This window comes from Pantherophis guttatus, chromosome 2, assembly GCF_059756535.1.
Source record: "Pantherophis guttatus breed Tessera chromosome 2, ASM5975653v1, whole genome shotgun sequence".
NCBI classification, from domain to species: domain Eukaryota; kingdom Metazoa; phylum Chordata; class Lepidosauria; order Squamata; family Colubridae; genus Pantherophis; species Pantherophis guttatus.
In genome coordinates this window covers 93541508-93560145 of record NC_142064.1, presented here as the reverse complement: position 1 = coordinate 93560145, position 18638 = coordinate 93541508, and the positions used below count along the sequence as shown (strand labels likewise).

General features: G+C 37.4%; 2 protein-coding genes across 3 annotated transcripts; both read right to left on the bottom strand.

The window, feature by feature from the left end:
• Positions 1-1220: 1220 nt before the first annotated feature.
• Positions 1221-2624, bottom strand: LOC117662027 (uncharacterized). The gene has a single exon (XM_034411283.3). It carries the CDS (start codon positions 2508-2510, stop codon positions 1281-1283), a length of 1230 nt encoding a protein of 409 aa, XP_034267174.2. The 5' UTR covers positions 2511-2624; the 3' UTR covers positions 1221-1280.
• Positions 2625-7728: 5104 nt separating this feature from the next.
• On the bottom strand, positions 7729-18480 carry THAP1 (THAP domain containing 1). 2 transcript variants are annotated; one of them, XM_034410695.3, is made up of 3 exons: positions 17815-18480; positions 15550-15745; positions 7729-8269 (listed from the first exon to the last, which is right to left on the bottom strand). In XM_034410695.3, the coding sequence occupies exons 1-3, from the start codon at positions 17883-17885 to the stop codon at positions 7874-7876; spliced, it is 663 nt and encodes a 220-aa protein (XP_034266586.1). In that variant the 5' UTR covers positions 17886-18480; the 3' UTR covers positions 7729-7873. The 2 variants fall into 2 exon arrangements, with proteins under 2 accessions (XP_034266586.1, XP_034266587.1); XM_034410696.3 differs by lacking the exon at positions 17815-18480 and adding an exon at positions 15831-15893.
• Positions 18481-18638: the final 158 nt, after the last annotated feature.

The window sequence follows — 18638 nt, the reverse complement described above, 5'->3', positions numbered from 1 at the left end:
CAGATGTCTTCAAACTTGGCAGCTTTAAGACTTGTGGACTCCCAGTTGTTGAAGTCCACAAGTCTTAAAGCTGCCAAGTTTGGGGATCCCTGTTCTAACCAATCCCTTTACCATCCTTTCTTCCAAGGTCACATTGTCTCAATTTCAGCAATAGCTATCTATGGAGACTGGTGAGAAGGCAGGAGATATCCAAATTCATGCTCTGTTCTCCTACTGATGCTAGGAAGCTCTTTTAAGGACTGTAGAATTGCAGTCTTAGCAAGCATCTGTGCTTGAATAAAAATATAAACCAAAAGCGCCTAAGTTCAAAAAAGTTTCATAAGGATAATCATAATGTATGAATGGACAAATGCTTTAGGAATTTATGAACTAGTTAAACACATGGCAAGAAAGACAGACCTTTTCGGTAGCGCATGTATAGTCCTCAATTTACAACTATTCATTCAGAGACCATTCAAAGTTACAAAGGCATTGAAAAAGGTGAGTTATGACCATTTTTCACACTTATGAACTTTGCAGCATCCCCATGGTCACATGATCAAAATTTGGATGCTTGGCAACTGGTTCATATTTGTGATGGTTACAGTATTCCGGGGTCATGTGTTCACCTTTTGTGACCTTCTGACAAGCAAAGCAATGGGAAAGCCAAATTCACTTAGTAGCGATGTTACTAACTTAACTGCAGTGATTTAACTGTGATTAACAACTGTGGCAAAAAAAAAAGGTCATAAAATGGGACAAAAACTCACATGAACAAATGTCTCACTTAGTAACATAAAATTTTGGCTCAATGGTGATCGTAAGTCAAGGGCTACCTGTACATAATATAATATCATAATTTTGTATTTATTTATTTATTTTGTCATGTTTATGTAGTATATTGAAGGTGGTAACCCTTTGAGAGCTGTATGCAATGAAATTTCATTTTAATGTATGCCGATCAGTGTACATTCAAAGTGACAATAAAGTTATTCTTAGTCTAAGTCTAATATTCAGGTTTACTGCCGTGTAATATGTTAGAAAGTAAACACATTTGTAACATTTAGGCAATGCCCATTATGTCTTTTTCTGATCTGATTTTTCCATAGTTTTATGGATAATGTTCTTTTCTTTCTTCCATTTTAGGAGAAGAAAGAAAAAAGTCCCTGGACACTCATTTATAGTTGTGGAGTAGCCACAAATAACTAATTAATTTTTTTAAGCACAGCCGAATCTATGAAGAGTTTCTCAAAAAGATGTTTACTAAAGTTAAACTGCTGACTTTTGTATTTTCTTTCCAGTTACTTAAAGGGCATTTTTCCTTGCTGCGTATTCACGTGAATAAGGATCTGAGACACTCCTGAAGCACTGGCATTTCTCATAGTGTAAACTGCTTGGATGCCACTGCTCAAGTCTCTTTGAAATCCTTGGATTACCGCATGAGGAGATTTTACCTCCACAGATATGTTGGGCATCGGGGAAGAAACTGGCAAGCCTTTCACCACTGCACGTATATTAATATTTCGAACCCGTGGTGCTTTGCTCACTAACAAAATGTCCGAGTTCCCCAAAACCTGCTGGATTCCTTCTTCTGGAAAAGTACATCCTAATTTTGGTATTTTCCAAATTGCTTGCTTGACAGCAACATTCGGCGGGAAAGGGTATCCGTTGACTTGGAGGAAAGGCCTTCTTTTCTGACGGTTTTGGTAAGCCCGCCAAGCTGCTTGAATGGTAACGGCAGCCTCTTGGTACCTTTGCTTCTCTAATGCCAGTGGTAAAGACATTGAAGGAAACCCTGTCCTGCTGGCTGGAAGGAAAGATGCCCTTACAAAAGGCTCTTTGGGATTCAAAGGGGGATAATTCTCGATCACCGTTTTTGGATAGTATTTTGGCTTGTGACTCGAAAGGCAGGTACACTCCCTTTCAGCAGGCCTTCCAGAATCCAGACTACGTTGTGGATGGAAGACGGGGAATGTTGAGAAAGAGCGGTTCTGTTTTCTGGGCCTAGTTTTCTTTTGTTCTTCAGCCCAGCCGTAGGAGGAACACAATCCCAGAGGCAGCTCCTTTCGGGTCAAGTATCCTCGGAATATCGCCTGAATCTTGGTGGCAGCCTTACTCGCCCTCTCCATGTTTTGACTGTCATGAGAGCCCTTCCAAGCTGACTGTAAGATGGTGGCTGCCTTGTTTTCTTGCCCAGACTGTTGATGTGTCTTTCGCTGAGGAGCTGGGGCAAAGGCTAGAACTTCATCCGTGTTCCTATTGCTGGTGTTTTGAGCTTTGGATGGATCCTGCCATTTATGAACAAAGCCCAACACTCTTGCAGGGTGATGCTTAACTTTTCCTGAAACCCTGGCCTCCTGGTCTGGTTTACATGAGCACGCTGATGTGGGAAGAAAGTAGGCAGGCGTCTCTCTATCATTCAGATACTCAGTGGGATTACTTATAGAAACTCTAACTTTTTTATGGGAAACATGTTGTTTGCCTCTACTATCCTGAGACAAAACATCAGAGCCATCACTTAATGAATCCATATTCCAACAAAACTCTTCTGTCGGCTATATTGATGCTTTCTTTTTTCTTTATTGTAAGGATCCAGGACAAAGAAGATAAACCATGAGAACTCTCCTTCACACTTCCTTCGAAGGCTATTTCAATTGGGGGGGGGGAATAAAAAAGAAAGAATCACTATATTCTCTTCTGCAAAACCAAACTTTTCTATTAATATCAATATTCTCTATCTTGATGAGGTGGCAAGGCTACAAATATTACTGGCTAAACCAGAGGTGGGTTTCAGCAGGTTCTGACCAGTTCTGGAGAATCAGTAGCAGAACATTTGAGTAGTTCGGAGAACCGGTAATAAAAATTGTGACTGGCCCTGCCCCCATCTATTCTCTGCCTTCCAAGTCCCAGCTGATCGGGAGGAAATTTATTTATTTATTTATTTATTTATTTATTTATTAAATTTATATACCGCCCTACTCCCGAAGGACTCAGGGCGGTGAACAGCCAAAAGATAAAATACACATAGTACAAACGCTAAAAAACCATTTAAAAATACATTAAATACTTTGGCCCAAAGCAAATTTAAAACACCCCAATTTATAAAACAAATTTAAAAGCAATTAAAAGGGAGGTTAGGCCAGATTTTGCAGTATTCTTCCCCTGGAGTGGGGTTGGAATGGAGATTTTACAGTATCCTTCCTCTGCCACACCCACCAAGCCACGCCCACCAAGCCACACCCACAGAACCAGTAGTAAAAAAATTTGAAACCCACCCTTGGGCTAAACCATTTTGCCATATAATTAGTAGAAATCTATTTTAATTGATGCAAGCCAATTTTAACCAGAGATGCAGCTAGGGAAGGATATATTTGATTTGGAGTGGAAAGTACTTTTTTCCCCTTCTTTGTCTTATGAATGTTAATAGGAAATGAAGAAAATCAACCACAAGGATCACACTGTGCTAAACTATGATATATATAGATTTCTGTGTTGAATGAACCCAAACGTGATTTATTCAATAAAGCATGCTTAATCAAATCATGAGCTAGTATAATGTGTGTCCTAGTTTGATTCACATATCACATTAAGCCAAAATGATCTTAATTTTGGCTTAACGTGTTGGGAAGTAAACTAAACGTAAACCATGCTGCAGCTCATGTCTTACTGGGATGTCCAAATGTAGCCCATATGTGAAAGACTAGCATGGCTGCTGATCTGAATGATGTTTCCTTGTAAGTGAAGAAAAAACAAAAGCTTGTACAAAATGTACAAGGTGTTTTACTTCAGAAAGGTGCTCTGCACTGCAGTCAAAACCAAATTCTTCTCATCAAGGCAAAGAGGCAATATGTCTTTGAGGGAGATGGCCAGTACAGTAATGTGAAAAATTGAATAAAAATAAAAATGTTCACCATAGTCCTTCTCTTTCCCATTTCTCTACTAATTTTATTTTCATTTGTATTTGATAGTATGGTAATCTCAATAAAATATATAACTAAATTAAAAAAGGAAAGCAACCAAAACCATTCATGACCCCTCCAGCTTCAACCAGTATCAGCAGTTGCTGGAGAAGGCTGCAACAGGTGGAAGAATGTTTTGGGCAGGGGCATCTTCTAGTTATTAAAGACCACTTGGAGCAGGTAAAGTAAAACATTGCTGCTGCTTAACTTTACTCTTAAGTGTGAGAGAGTCACATGTCTTCATGAAGAGCTTGGGAAGGGTGCTTCCCTCAAGCCTTCCTTAACACAAAGCACTCTTTCAAAGATTTGCATATCATAAGTTGTGGTTTTTGTTTGTTCAATTGAAAATCAAGATATGGAAGAAGAGGTGCACAGCAAACAAATGGCAATTAGTAAAGACACTGGGTGGAAACCAGGTCATCATGGGTTCTAGCCCCACCTTAGACATGAAGGCAACAGGATGACCTTGGACCATTCACTCTCTCTCAGCCCAAGGAAGGAGGCAATGGCAAACCATTTCTGAAAAACCTTATTAAAAAACTGCAGTAGTAGTCCAGGAAATACCAGTTGACATTGATCCACAGGCACCAAAAACATACATTGTTTTCTAATCTATGGTAGAACAATTCCATGGAAGCTGTCATGGTACAATCATTCTTCCATCAGAGACTCTTACAAAAGATTTGATGAGAAAGGTTCAAGCCCACCTTCAATTGCAAAATTTGGGACAGTCATTCTCTTTCAGCTCACAGGATTGTTGTTGAGGTAAAAAAATAATCAGAGAAAGGAGTACTTGATATACTGTTCTGGCTTAAGAACAAAGTGTAGGATATACAGTAAATCTCACAAATCAATTTGATTTAAACATTAGGAGTCTATAACCTTGTAACTGCTGGCATGTGTACTCAAAGAAGCTATCAGCTTCAGTATTTTCTTATCAATAAAGAATGGTAATTTGGATAACAGTTTAGATCTTCCAAATGTTACAATGATATCTAATAAGCTTTACCTTAAACTAGATGTCTTCTCAGGACTCAGTCACATTCATTAACATTAACTTTTTGTAAGGTAGAAAGGGAGGAATTATGACATCATTATATCATCACTGATTTATACTTAAGAGACTACATAAGCAGTGTGGGGAAGGGGAATGTGCCAATCTTTTTATAATCATTATTTCAACTTAATTTACGAGGTCTTGTGTGGTAGTCTTAGTTTAAATTAGTACGCTTAAAATTTATTTCTTCAGAGGTTTTTAATTTGATAAAGCATGCAGTTGCTAGAGTTGTTTACTAGTTTGGCAAAATGTTTTAGTGAAGACAATTGCAAGCAGCTCTCATCTCTGATGAAGATATTTCATGAAAAGTCCCATAGCTTTTTATATTATAATGGTTCTATATATTTTAGGAGGGATGCAGTGGCCTTTTCGATCGAAAGGTCAACAGTTCAGTGGTTTGAATCCCGAGTGCTGCGTAACGGGGTGAACTCCCATTACTTGTCCCAGCTTCTGCCAACCTAGCAGTTCGAAAGCACGTTAAAAAATGCAAGTAGAAAAATAGGGACCACCTTTGGTGGGAAAGTAATAACATTCCGTGCGCCTTTGGCATTTAGTCATGCCAGCCACATGACTATGGAGACGTCTTTGGACAGCGCTGGCTCTTTGGTTTTGAAACAGAGATGAGCACCATCCCCTAGATGTGCGAGTGGAACCTTTACCTTTATCTTATATATTTTAGATTGGTAATTTTAGTATTCTTTATTCTGCGCAATCATTTATTTGCTTATATAAATTTTAGCATACGTTAGTATGCTATTTTTATGTCCCAATTCTCAAACATTAACTTAAAATTTTACTTGTTTTATGATTTTATACCTTGTTTCATTTTAATCAATTGACACTTTTTTGCTTTGTTAGTCAGTGACTGAAATAAAATGACTCTGACTCCATGAAGAATCCCTCAAAATGTCTGGATTCACAAAGTGTATTAAGCTACAATGTGGTTTGTTTAGGATTTAAGATGTTATGTAAATTTACACATTTATAATCTATAAATAATTATTTATGGACTAGAGTGCTCTGCAAACCCAGCTAATTGTGATTTACTCAATAAACCATGATTAAATAAATGATTTAGCATAATGCATGAACCTGATCAATATATATATTCATTTATTCTAGCTATATACTGGCAAAGATTGAAAGTGTTTTATGTAACTCAATAAAAAAACACAAACACCGATAAGCATAATTAAAATAGAAAATGTAAATGTTGTATAATTATAATAGGAAAAAATAAATAGCAATCAAAATACAAGACAAAAGTGAATTGCAACCATTACATTGAAATTAAAGCTAGCAGCATCTAACAAGTATTCTATCAAAGAGTTCCATCTTAAATTACTCCCAGAATATTGAGAGATGATGCAAGTCTTAATGCCATAAGATGTCTATTTCATAAGGCTGGAGCAACAATTGAGAATCAGTGCCTCCTGGCCTCCATTTCCTTAAGCTTGTGAAACTGGATTTCACTGGAAGGTTTTCCCAGAAAAAGCGTAGTAGATAGGTTAGTTCAGGTAGGTGAAGGCAGCAATGCAATTATCTGTGTACCAAGTCATTTTGGGTTTTGTAAGTTAAAACCAAGACTTTGGGTTGCAACTGGAAACCTATATAAGGTAGTCAGAGAAGGTTGCACACCATCAGTCATCATCATGTTGAATGCAGGCAGTGAAACTGTTTTATTCATCTGAACTAGATCTTGTGATTCAGATGTTTATTTTGAATCTGCCTAACCACGAGCACGAAATGGAAGATGAACAGGATGAAACTGAATATAAATTTGAAGGATCGTTGATCGATTTGTATCATTTACATGATTTAAGTTATCAGGCAAATGATCTGAATTTATGCAATTCGCATAAATCACCAGTCCAACATGAGTGATTGCATATGAACCCTGTTTTACTGAAGTTCATTAAATTGAGGTTTCATTGGATTCTAATAAGTCTAGCACCTGAACTGGAACCCTATTACTGTCTGGGCACTATTCTAAGAGCTGGTTAGAATTTCTATGTATGTGTCTCTAACATTGCCTTTTTTTTTTCTTTTTTTTTTTAAAGTACAATTGAACAGTGAAAGATGACCTAGCTTAGCCATCTTTTGCAATCTCACACAGTGGAATAGAAAAGCGACATAAATATTTTTTCAGAGGCTGAGGAAACACAGCTGGCCTAAATTACTCAAGGGAGACAGAATTTGAACTAAGGTTTTAGTGACTCACAGATAATAGCCACCACATTGTATCATACCACGCCTTATGAATGCTATAGAAATATTTCATAGACCAATGAATCATTGAACATAGATTGTTGAATTTGCTGCAATTTGAATTTCCTGAGAGAAAGGGAGGACAATGCCAATATTAATATCAGTTCTTTTGAGATCGGTAGAGTCAGATAAAGGAGTCACTAGAGTCTTGGAATGCACTTGAACGCTGTTAAACTATTGATACATAATCTTTAAAGCCTGACAAAGTATCTTTCCTGTTAAAACTTATCCCTAACACAATCGAGGTGCTTTGAATTTTTTTCTGATGCTTTTTTGCTTTTCCAGGATTTATCTTTTTTATTACAGCTCAGTATTTCTTTCTACTGAGTCAAATTCCATCACATCAAGCAACATATGAGCGAGTACAGTATGTTATTGTCAAGCATTCTCTACATTTAAGCATCACCAGCTCCATTTTTGAGCAATGGATCAATAATAAGATCAGCACTAGACAACACCAACAAATGATTATATACCAACTTTTATTGTTTTGAAGGGCTGAAGTATTTAATATACAGAACTAAAAAGTCTTGCTTTTTTAAACTGAACAGGTGGGTTAGTCTGGTGAGGCTAACTTTGGCAGTGTCCCACAAATGACAATGCTAGCCTTCTAGGCAGGGACTTCTACAATTTCAAAATAGTCATTAGGCAGAATCACATAACCACCTTTGCCTGACAGCACGTCTTTTTCCTTCTGAAACTGAACAAGCTCTCGTAGTTTTTCAATCTGTTTTTCCTGACGCCTACATCGCTGCTGGGCAGTCTTAAGTTTCTTCCTCAGTTTATCCACCTGCTCTTCCAGTTGCTGAATTCTTTTTCTCTGATGCACAGTATCCTCTACGGTATAGTTGTGATCACAAAATACAGCAATATTATTGGGAGTGTGAAGTGGTGGCATCAATAATCCAATGCTTGGATCTACCAATCTTGGGTACGTTTGCGGAGGTGGTGGAGGTGAAGGAGAAGGGGGCGTTGGTACTTCAGGTGGTTCTTGTGTGCCTTCAGACTAAAAAGCAAAACAAGAAGATATATTTTACATTTGTTTCATTAAAACGTAACATAATACATTTCAGGTGACAAGCAAGATCGCTTTTCTTCTTCAAAACTTCATGCTTGGGGAAAAATAATAATTTCATTATTTTATTTGCATTAAAACAAGCTTCAAACAGAAGTAGCAAAACTGACAGGGGAACAATATGTTTAGTCAGTTAAAGGCTTCGCAAATGAACAGAATAGAGAAGTCCGCTCTCACCAGAATCTTATCATACCTGAGCTCACCTTGAAAATACTGAATGGACACTAAATAAACTGATACAAGTTCAAGATGCCAGCTGTGTAAAAAGGGGAAATTTAGTTAACATATGTGCTACAGACTCATCTTTGGTATCTAAGAATCCAGAGACACAATCCTAGTACATAATAATTTGTAACCACTGAAGACAGATCATTAGTTTATACCTGTGTAAATGCTATTCTACATAGAGCATGAAAGATATAATTATAAAATTAAAATTATAAAATTATCTTGGGATAACAAAAGAAGCACCCACACGTTCACAGTTACAAGATATGAAATACTCAATCCATATTTTTGGATGCCTAAGTCTATCACTTCAATTCTACCATGTACAGGAAGTCTTCCACTTACAACAGTTCATTTAGTGACCATTTGAAATTACAATGGCACTAAAAAAAGTGACTTAGAGCTGTTTTTCAGTTACAACCATTGCAGCATCCCCATGGTCACCTGATCAAAATTCAGATGCTTGGCAACTGACTCCTATTTATGACAGTTCCAGATTCACGTGATCACCTTTTATGACCTTCTGACAAGCAAAGTCAATGGGGAAGCCAGATTAATTTAACAACTGTGTTATTAATTTAACAACTGCAGTGATTCATTTAACAACTGTGGCAAGAAAGATTGTAAAATGGGGCAAAATTCACTTAACTGCCTTGCTTAGGAACATAAATTTTGGCCTTAATTGTGGTCGTAAGTTGAGGACTACCTATACTGGACCCAAAAAGCATATAATTATGGGAAGAGGGACGCCCAAAATAAACTAAATCAGAATCAATTTGTTTTTTTCAAGAAAGCAATTCCACTATCTAAGAGTTAATGCTGGACTAGGACCTGACCCAAATGTGAGGTCAATAAAGTCTCAAACAGACTTGGAAAGACTGCTAATTTCCAGTCAAAGAATGACATTTACAGGAGACTAAGAAACACGGAGAATGGCTCTTAGAAATTTGGACCTAAATAGCTTTGAAGGTAGATGTCCCTATATACCCACAGCTGAGTGCCATATAGCAGCAGACTTAAGATCTTAGTAATTGGTTTAATTGCTGTGGATATATAATTATTGCTCTTATAGCTTGAAAGTCTGATAATCACACTGGAAGCTTCTTAGGCTCTTATCCATTTATTTTGTCATTCAAAGAAGTATACTTAGAAGTAAATATTTAATGTTCTTTACATAGAAATTAACATTCAATAGATATATTATTAATTATCCAATTATGAGAAAAAATGAAATGCTTTTTTATGAAATCTAGGAACTTTGTCTTAGAGTAATTACATTCTATACATTCCCTAAAGTCAGAGGTCACCAGTGCTCCTAAACATCTGAAAAGGATAACTTTAAATAGATAGGATAGCAATACTATCTGTATAAGGAAGAAATAATAGGCCAGTGGATGAGAGATTGGAGATGAAATTTAGATTTATGAAGATCACGTGAACTTCAGATAGAAATACAGGCAGTCATTTGTTTTATTCATAGTATCTTTGTTTCATCTAAACTAATTCTATTACAACAGAAATGAATTTCCATAGTTCTAATTCTTTAATTGATCCTATTAGATTTAGGTGGTACCAATAAATCTTTTCCCCCCTTTTATTCATTTATTGTATCCTTCTTTTCTACTAAGCCATTAGATGTTATAGTTATGTTCCTACAACCACCTTTAATGTTTTCCAACATATGTGAATGCTCAGAGATTCTTCAAGATTATTCTCTAAATAATTACAAAATGCTTTAGGGATTGTTTCTCAGTAATTTTACTCACAGCAAAATGAGATTAAATTTCCAGCTCCACCTAGATTTTTCCTTTGTATAAACAACATAGCTCATAACAGGAGCAAAAACTACAATTAATCCAGCCTAAAGGTCTCTGTTATAGATTCCAGTGGAACATTAGAAACCAGAATGTAATCTATTTCAGTGAAGCAGTTTGAGGCATTTGAATAATTTATTATACAGTTATATTTTTGTAAACATACTCATTCATCTTACTGTAAGTAAGACTGTGACTTACCTTTAAGATTTTTTTTGAAGGAATATTAACATTTAATCATTCTAGAATTTCAGTTGAAATCTCTACCAGTCCATAGGTCAAGAATATCTGCAGTTACAGTCACTGGCTTCACAATTCACTTGCCCATTTTGAAGCCAATAACCATAGTTGTGGATGCCCCGCCATCTTTCAGAAAAGACTTAATATCTGATGAGATTTACTAAGGAAACACACCAGTACACAACTGCACTGAATAGCAGTGATCGTCTAATGTGGATTCTATAATAAACACCGAACAAAATAAAAGGCAGAATATAAATCTAACAAATAAATACACTTTCTGCTTATCTTTTGGAATATGTGGCATTGAACAGGAAATATTCTCTTTAAAAATCTAGCAATCCAGTGCATTATATGATGCATAAAATGCATAATTCATCAATTTTTTTTTTTTTACTTTTAGGGCATTAGTTTTTTTTTTACTTCATGAGTTTATTTTTCAAATAAAATTAGATTCTGTCTTTTAACAGTATTGTGCAATCTTTTAACGCTGAAAGAAACCCCTCTGGCACTCAGGAAGAGACATAAAACCAGGCTGCGCTGGTTGACATAGAGCTCTGAAGGAGAAACTGTAGGGTGCAGGTGGCTGGTGCAGTGCCAGAAGAAGGCACCACCACTGCTCCATTCCAAATCCGTGATCTTTTCGTCTGTTCTTAATCTTCTGTGATTTTAATCTGTTATTTTATAGTTAAATGCTTTTATAACTCCGTGTTTTATTACATTGTGAGAAGCTCAGAGTTACCTGAAACTGCAAGATGGGTGGTATATAAATTTATAAATGAATAAAAATAAAAATTTGATCTCAATCATTAATTACAATTTTTTGAAGTACCTAATTTGTACTGCGATTTTCTTATATATTAAGAATTTTGAAACTGTTCCATCACTATTAAAGACAAAAAACATTTTCCCTCTCCCATTTATTTTAAAGTACATTGCCATTGAAAGGGAACATTGAAATGCTATTGTCTAAAACTGTATACCTACCTAGAACTAAAGCTTGCAACGAAAGTTCTTCTGTAAGTGCAACAGAGAACATTGCCCATGTCTGTCAGACGTGATCAACCAGATCCACACATGAAGAGTTCAATTAGTTACTTTATTGTTCATGCCTATTTCACAGGAATCTTCCCAGACTGGCAGTTTGTACCTGAGCCAGATTAGACATGGTTCAAAGTCCTTCAAAGGGGATTGGTCCTTGCTCTCTTGTGGCTACATAATGATTCCAGACTAATTCCCCACTTGACTTCTCCCTCTGGTTTGGCCAATCTCTCTCCAACAATGTCTTATTATATTACAACTTTTATATAGATTTGAAAACAGATTTAATCTCCCCCAATTTGGAAGGTTCTCAAGAAAAATAATGATGCATATGTTATCCGTATATTATTCAATTCCTGTACCAGTGTTACATATATTTTGTTTAACTGCTATTTTTTCAACAATCTTTGAAAACTTGTGAAATCTTATCTCAAATTATAAGTGATATTATTCTTGTATGTGCTATTTGTATTTATATATACTAATTACCATAAATAGACTTTAATTGAACTGAAACAGATTTATAGATTATTAGTGTTTCTACATCTGTTAAATGCTTCAGTAAGTGAAGCTCTAATGACTAATCCATGAGTCAGTGATTATTTCTTTTTTTTTCACCCTTATCAGTTGCACTGAAAAGTTATTTTGAAATAACTTCATTAAAATGTATTAAGATTCAGATAGCAAGGTGGGGTTTTTTCCTGCAAAAAAAAAGTCATTTGACTATAATTAATAGTTATAGGAGAGGATTTGGAACTACAGCCTAGAAACATTCAATTCATGAATGTCTACATGATAGTGATAGAGGTTGATGAGCTCTCACCTCATCTCCAGGCTTGCTGTCTTACAGAAGTTGATTTTAATATTCATGTTAAATCCTATCCTCCACTAACAGTACTAGCAGGGATGGGCTTCTGTGGGTTCGCAGGGCTTCAGGAGAACCACTAGCAAAGATTCTGTGCAGTTTGGAGAACCCCCAAATCTCACTCCTGGCTAGTCCCACCCGCCCCGCCCTGCCCCTTCAAGAGTCCCCATGCAGCCCATTTTGGATGCAGGTAAGTACAGGGCGCACACGAAGGCTTGGGGAGGGCGAAAAACGGGTCTACCGGAAGTTCAGGAAGGCCGGAAGCAGGCCTGTTTCCATCCTCCAGAGGGCCTCCAGAGCCTGGGGAGGCCATTTTCACCCTCCCGGAGACTCAAGGAAAGCCTCCAGAGCCCAGGGAGGAGAAAAAAGCCCCCCCACCCACCATGGTGAAGGCCAACTAGGCCACGTCCACCATGGCCACACCCACCCAGCAACTGGGCAGAGAACCCCTTGCTAAAATTTTTGAAGCCCACCACTGGTTATTAGCTATGCTAAGTCCAGGTTGATGTAGCTAGTCTAGATCCACAACAAATGTATACAGAAATATAGTTCTTTTAGATAAAAAAAGAGCTGATTACCATGCATTGAACAGCCTATCCAGGGGCAATCTTTCCATTAACTCATAAGAAAATCCCAATGGCAATTTTATATGCAGACCAGAAATACTGAGGGCCTTTATTGTAATGAAGCCTTCATATTACTGATGCTACAGCATAAATTGCAAGCCTAACCATTTAAAACTGGATTATAATTATATTAATTGCACTTTATATCACCATTAAAAGAGCCAGTTTGGTGCAGTGGTTAAGGCACCAGGCTAGAAACAGAGAGATCATGAGTTCCAGTCATGCTTAGGCATAAAGCCAGCTGAGTGACCTTGGACTAAACACTTTCGCTTAGCCATAAAAAGGAGGTAGTAGCAAACAATTTCTAAAAACTTGCCAAGAAAACTGCAGGAATTTGACTAGGCCCTTTCTGAAATTTGAATACAAGTAAACAGAAGAAAAATGCGTAATTAATATAATCAATTCATTAATTAATGTTTATCACAGCCCTTTCCCCAAAACCTCACATATCAGCATGTGTTAGTGTCCAACCTAGTGTCAAGAATCATTAAACAATAACTTTCAGAATTCCAAGCATCATTAATTAAATAACCGGAAGAAAAAAAAACACCTATTAGCAGTTATGTTTTATGGATGGTACATCAAAAATTAAAGATTTTAAAAGGTAGTATTAATTAACATCCAAAACAGTATAATTTTTTTAATGGCATAAAGTGTGTGTGTGTGTGTGTGTGTGTGTGTGTGTGTGAGAGAGAGAGAGAGAAAGAGAGAGAGAGAGAGAGAGAGAGAGAGAGGGAGGGAGGGAGGGTGGGTTGCAGCAAAAGACCTTGGTCTCATGTAGGATATTGACTTAATATTTATAAAAAACCAGGGGTCCCTAACAGTAGTGGGCTGAGGTTGCCTCAGCCCACTACCGGGATGCAGTCTGTTCAAAACCAAGCTGCGCAAGCAAGTGCATATGCGAAGCTGCATTTCTGCGAGCTGTGGGCACTTGAGCAGAGGACGCTTGTGCAAATGGTGCTTCACATGCGAGCACGAGCCCCCTCCGTTCAAGCACCCATTAGTGAATAGAAAGACCTGAACAAGGATTAGAGAACAAACAAAATATATGATATAATCAAGAGAAGTAAAAGAATTGAAATGGAAATGGGCTGGTTACATAGGAAGAACTGATGGCAGGTGAACCAAGGCAGTCATAGAATGGATCCCACTTGATAAAAAGCATCCACGAAAGAAACCTAAAACAAGATGGATCAACAACATCAGCAAGTATTGTGGGCCCAATTGGCAAAAGAAAGCTCAGGACCGTAATGGTTGGAAACATGCAGAAGAGGTCTTCATCCTGCAGTGGATAGACAATGGCTAAAATGATAATGATGATGATGATTCACCTAATTAACTCATGCATTTTTAGGAGGATAAGGAAAAGACAAAGAGATTTTTTTAAAAGAAAATCTTATGCTCTGATAAAACAAGGGTTATCCATGATACCTTTAACTTCAAAAATTAAAATATGAGGATTTTTAAATAAAAAATAAAAACTTAAAATATAAGCCAATTATATAAGATCGATATATATTCTTCCATCAGGTATCATGTGAGTTTTGTTGTTTAAAATTGTATTTTAGCATCCAAAATGTAGTGCAAAATTGTAAAAGAGCCTGAAAAGGTTGCTGATTTCTAACATAGAACGTTGCAAGTACGTTTGTTGTTTTAAAAGGGCATCACTTACTTGTATTAATATAGTTATTTCTTGGATGGAAATAATAACTTATACAAGGACTCCTATTTAGGTTTTTAGTTCTGAAAGGGCTGCTGAGTAGTCAAAACAGTACCTTACTTTAAATTTCCATCAAGTCCTGTAGTGGCAATTTGATAGGAAAACTTGTGTCCCACATATCCATTGTTCCAAGCAAATCATTCTCCCCATTTCTTCTTGTTTAGAAAAGAAAACGAAGTGGGACATTATGGTTGGAGCAGTACTATTCTGTCCATAAATATGACATGATATGGAGTAAGGTGCAGTTGTATAAAACAGTAAATATTTAGTTCTCTTGCAATGGTCCAAAATATTATGAGATATTGTCTGAGGCAGAATCTTGCACTGAATCATGTTCTTGCATTAACCCATGTGAAATCAATCAAATTTAAAAGTATTCTTGAAGGAATGATGAAATGTCTAAAAGTGATACAAAAAGCTGTCAGAATTGCAACAATGAATCCATTTTTTGTTTTTATTTTAGAAGAATCCAAAATAAAAAATCAAAGGATGTAAATGAGTAGAAACAGAATTTTAATTCTTTCTATTATATCAATAGATGAATATAATACGCTTCTGTCTGGCACTATATATCAGTCTCCTGTCTTCAAAATACTTTTGCTTAGCAATAGCAGCATTGCCTGCCAGTATTTTCTGAAATACAGAAGCTTTAAAAATAATTCATAAACTTCACTTACCTTCACATTTGGTTCTGTGTGGCAAAATATTGTTGGTACAGCATTATCCTTTAATAGCTTGTTGTTACATTCTCTTTTGAAGCAATCTGGAGTAAAGTGTTCAGAACAAATGCTGCTATATTTTGTTGGTTTGAAATTTTTTCTTCTAACAGCAGCTTCCCATTTCTTGCAGAGATCAGGTCTTGTGAGAGGAAACCTACAAATAAAATGTACATCAAACATTTTTTTTTATTATTACTACCAAACTGGAAGTGGGAGGGAGAGGAAGAGGAAGCACTCACATTTTCACTTAGCTGTAGTCTTAATATGCTTTTAAGAAATTGCCTAAAACATGGTAGGAATCAAGCTTTTAGATTTAATTAGAAGTCTCTATTTTTCTGTTCTCCCAGTAACAGGAGAGGTGCTAATGGAAACCAAAAACAGAAAAATCAGTATGTGCAAGATGACTTCCAGTACAGATGTCTCAACATTCAATTTCTAATGAAGGAATTACAGATTCCTCTCTACTCATGATCTGTGGGAGAACTTTGAAATACACCATTTCTAAAACTTTAATCCATGTTTGTAGAAATTTTTAAGGAGCATACAAAACCCACAAAAATTTATTACTGTCCAAAGAAAAGAAAACATTTAAATTAAATATAAAAAGCTCAAAATCAGTATTAAAATATATTTTATTAACCCAGCTATAGATTTACAGATAGCATGCAAACTTTCAAGTTCTCAAAAGCACGTATTCAGTCAAGATGAGCTTGTGGATATTCACAAACGTGCATGCTTATTTGTAAACTTTCAGTGACACTTCTTTGATGCAAGTCAACTCAGCTGCTCTTAAATTTTTATGAGAATAATCCTGAATACCGGGATTATAAAAAACAGTATAGTAGTTCAACAAACAGAACTGAGTTATATAGGTAGTGCTCAATTTACAACTGTTCATTTAGTGACCATTCAAAGTTACAACGTACTGAAAAAAGTGACTTATGACAATTTTTCATACTTATGACTGTTGCAGCATTCCCTTCGTCACATGATCAATATTCAGACGCTTGGACACTGATTTGTACTTATGACTGTTTCGGTGTCCCTGGGTCATGTGATCAGCGTTTGTGAATTTCTGACAGTCAATGGGGAAGCCAGATATACTTAACCTTGTGTTACTAAGTTAACAATTGCAGATTCACTTAACAATCGTAACAAGAAAGGTCCTAAAATAGGGCATAATTTACTTAACAATGGTCTTGTTTAGCAACAGAAATTTTAGGCACAATTATAGTCTTAGGTCAAAAACTACTTGTACAGGTAGTCCTCAACATATGACAATCGAGCCCAAAATTTATGTTGCTAAGTGAGAAATTTATTAAGTGAGTTTTGCCCCATTTTACGACTTCTCTCATCACATTTATTAAGTGAACCGCTGCAGTTGTTAAATTAGTAACACGGTTGTTAAGTGAATCTGGTTTCCCCATCAACTTTACTTGACAGAAGATTGCAAAAAGATGCTCACGTGACCCCGACACTGCAACCGTCATAAATGTGAGTCCTTTGTCAAGCATCCAAATGTAAATGCTGGATGCTGCCATGGTCATAAGTGTGAAAAATGGCCATAAGCCACTTTTTTTCAGTGCCGTTGTAATTTGGAACGGTCACTAAGCGAGCTGTTGTAAATCAAGGACTACCTGTACACCTAAAGCCCAAAATCAGCCCTAGGTCTACTTGCTTCCGACAAAATGAAACTTTCCTTGCTTTATTATTTTTTTTGGGGGGGGGGTTGTTTATTAAACCAGCCAGCATTCGGGTGCAATACCAGGGTCAAAAGGAGGGGGGGGCAATCCTTATCGATCCTGCTTTGCCGATTCTTAATCATGATTATTTTAAGCAATCATTGGTAACCATTCCCTCCCAGCCTGTCAGAAAGGTTGAAGAGACGCTTTGCTGTTATTGACGGTTGAACAAGCGCGCGCTTACGCGCCTTCGATTCCACCAGTCAGGCACGTCTCGAGCCTTACTTTTTAAAGGAAAAAAAAAAAAACCGAAAGGACCCAGTAATCGCACTTAGCCCCGCCTTCTCCCCGACCTCCAGAGAGGCCGCGCACTATTTAAAGTCCCTCCCCCTTTGGGCCGCGCAGGCGCTCTGGCCCCGCCTTCCTGTTCGCGAAGCGAATGCTATCTCCTTCTCCCGCCTGGTCGAGAGAGCCGCTTTTTTTTTTCCTTTCTCTCCCCCCCCCTCCCTGCTCCCGTTTTCCTACCCCCGCCCCTACTCACTTGTGGAAAGAGATGGGCTTCTCTTTGTCGTATCGATTCCGGCAACGGTAGGCAGAGCAGGACTGCACCATCCTCTTGTTGCCGTCCCCTCCGCCTGCCTCTTTAACACCACCGGGATTTCTGGGAGGGAGCAAATCAAGTTAAGACACGCGTCGATCCAAATGCTTCCTTGAGCTCTTCGCGTTCCTTTTCAAAAACAAAAAAAATCCGAAGAACGACATAAACTGGCTGTGGCCTCTCCCTATTTCAACATGGCGGTGCCAGCTTCAGATCAACTCTCTCGAGATCTTCGCATCGGGCTTGGCTATTGGTCACGCCCCGCAATGTTTGGGGTGCGACGCGTCTTCGTCGGAACAGCCAATGAGAGGAGCGACTCATCTTTTGACGCAGGGACTCCGGCTTTCTGAGCTCGGAAATAACACGAGCGCCCGTCCGAAGGCTTGGCTGGGCGCGCGACGGGAGTTGTAGAGCGGCGACCTATTTTAAGATCGATCCTAACGGTGATGCGCGCCTCGTCAAAAGAAAGAACTGGCGTGCTTCTATCGATTGTATTCTTAGTCCTGCAGTTTAGCCTTTCTTGTTAAGAAGGACGTTTATTCCTAAAAGAATTAAATTATCATCTAACATAATAAATATGGACCACCATTAAATAATAACAAGAAATTACATATCCTGTATATTTGACGGACTTTTATTCTCTCTCTCTTTCCCTCTTTTCTTTCTCACTCTGTCTCTTTCTGCCCTCCATCTTTCTCTCTCCCTTTTCCTCCCTCCTCCCCCTCTCTGTCCCTCCCTGCCTGCCTCTTTCTCTCTTTCCCTCTTTC

Coding starts and splice junctions, on each gene's coding strand:
- THAP1 (XM_034410695.3), bottom strand. CDS start 17,885: ATGGTGCAGTCCTGCTCTGCCTACCGTTGCCGGAATCGATACGACAAA. Junction 15,746..17,814: donor AAGCCCATCTCTTTCCACAA/GTGAGTAGGGGC, acceptor TTTTATTTGTAG/GTTTCCTCTCACAAGACCTG. Junction 8,270..15,549: donor ACACAGAACCAAATGTGAAG/GTAAGTGAAGTT, acceptor TTTGCTTTTTAG/TCTGAAGGCACACAAGAACC.
- LOC117662027 (XM_034411283.3), bottom strand. CDS start 2,510: ATGGATTCATTAAGTGATGGCTCTGATGTTTTGTCTCAGGATAGTAGA.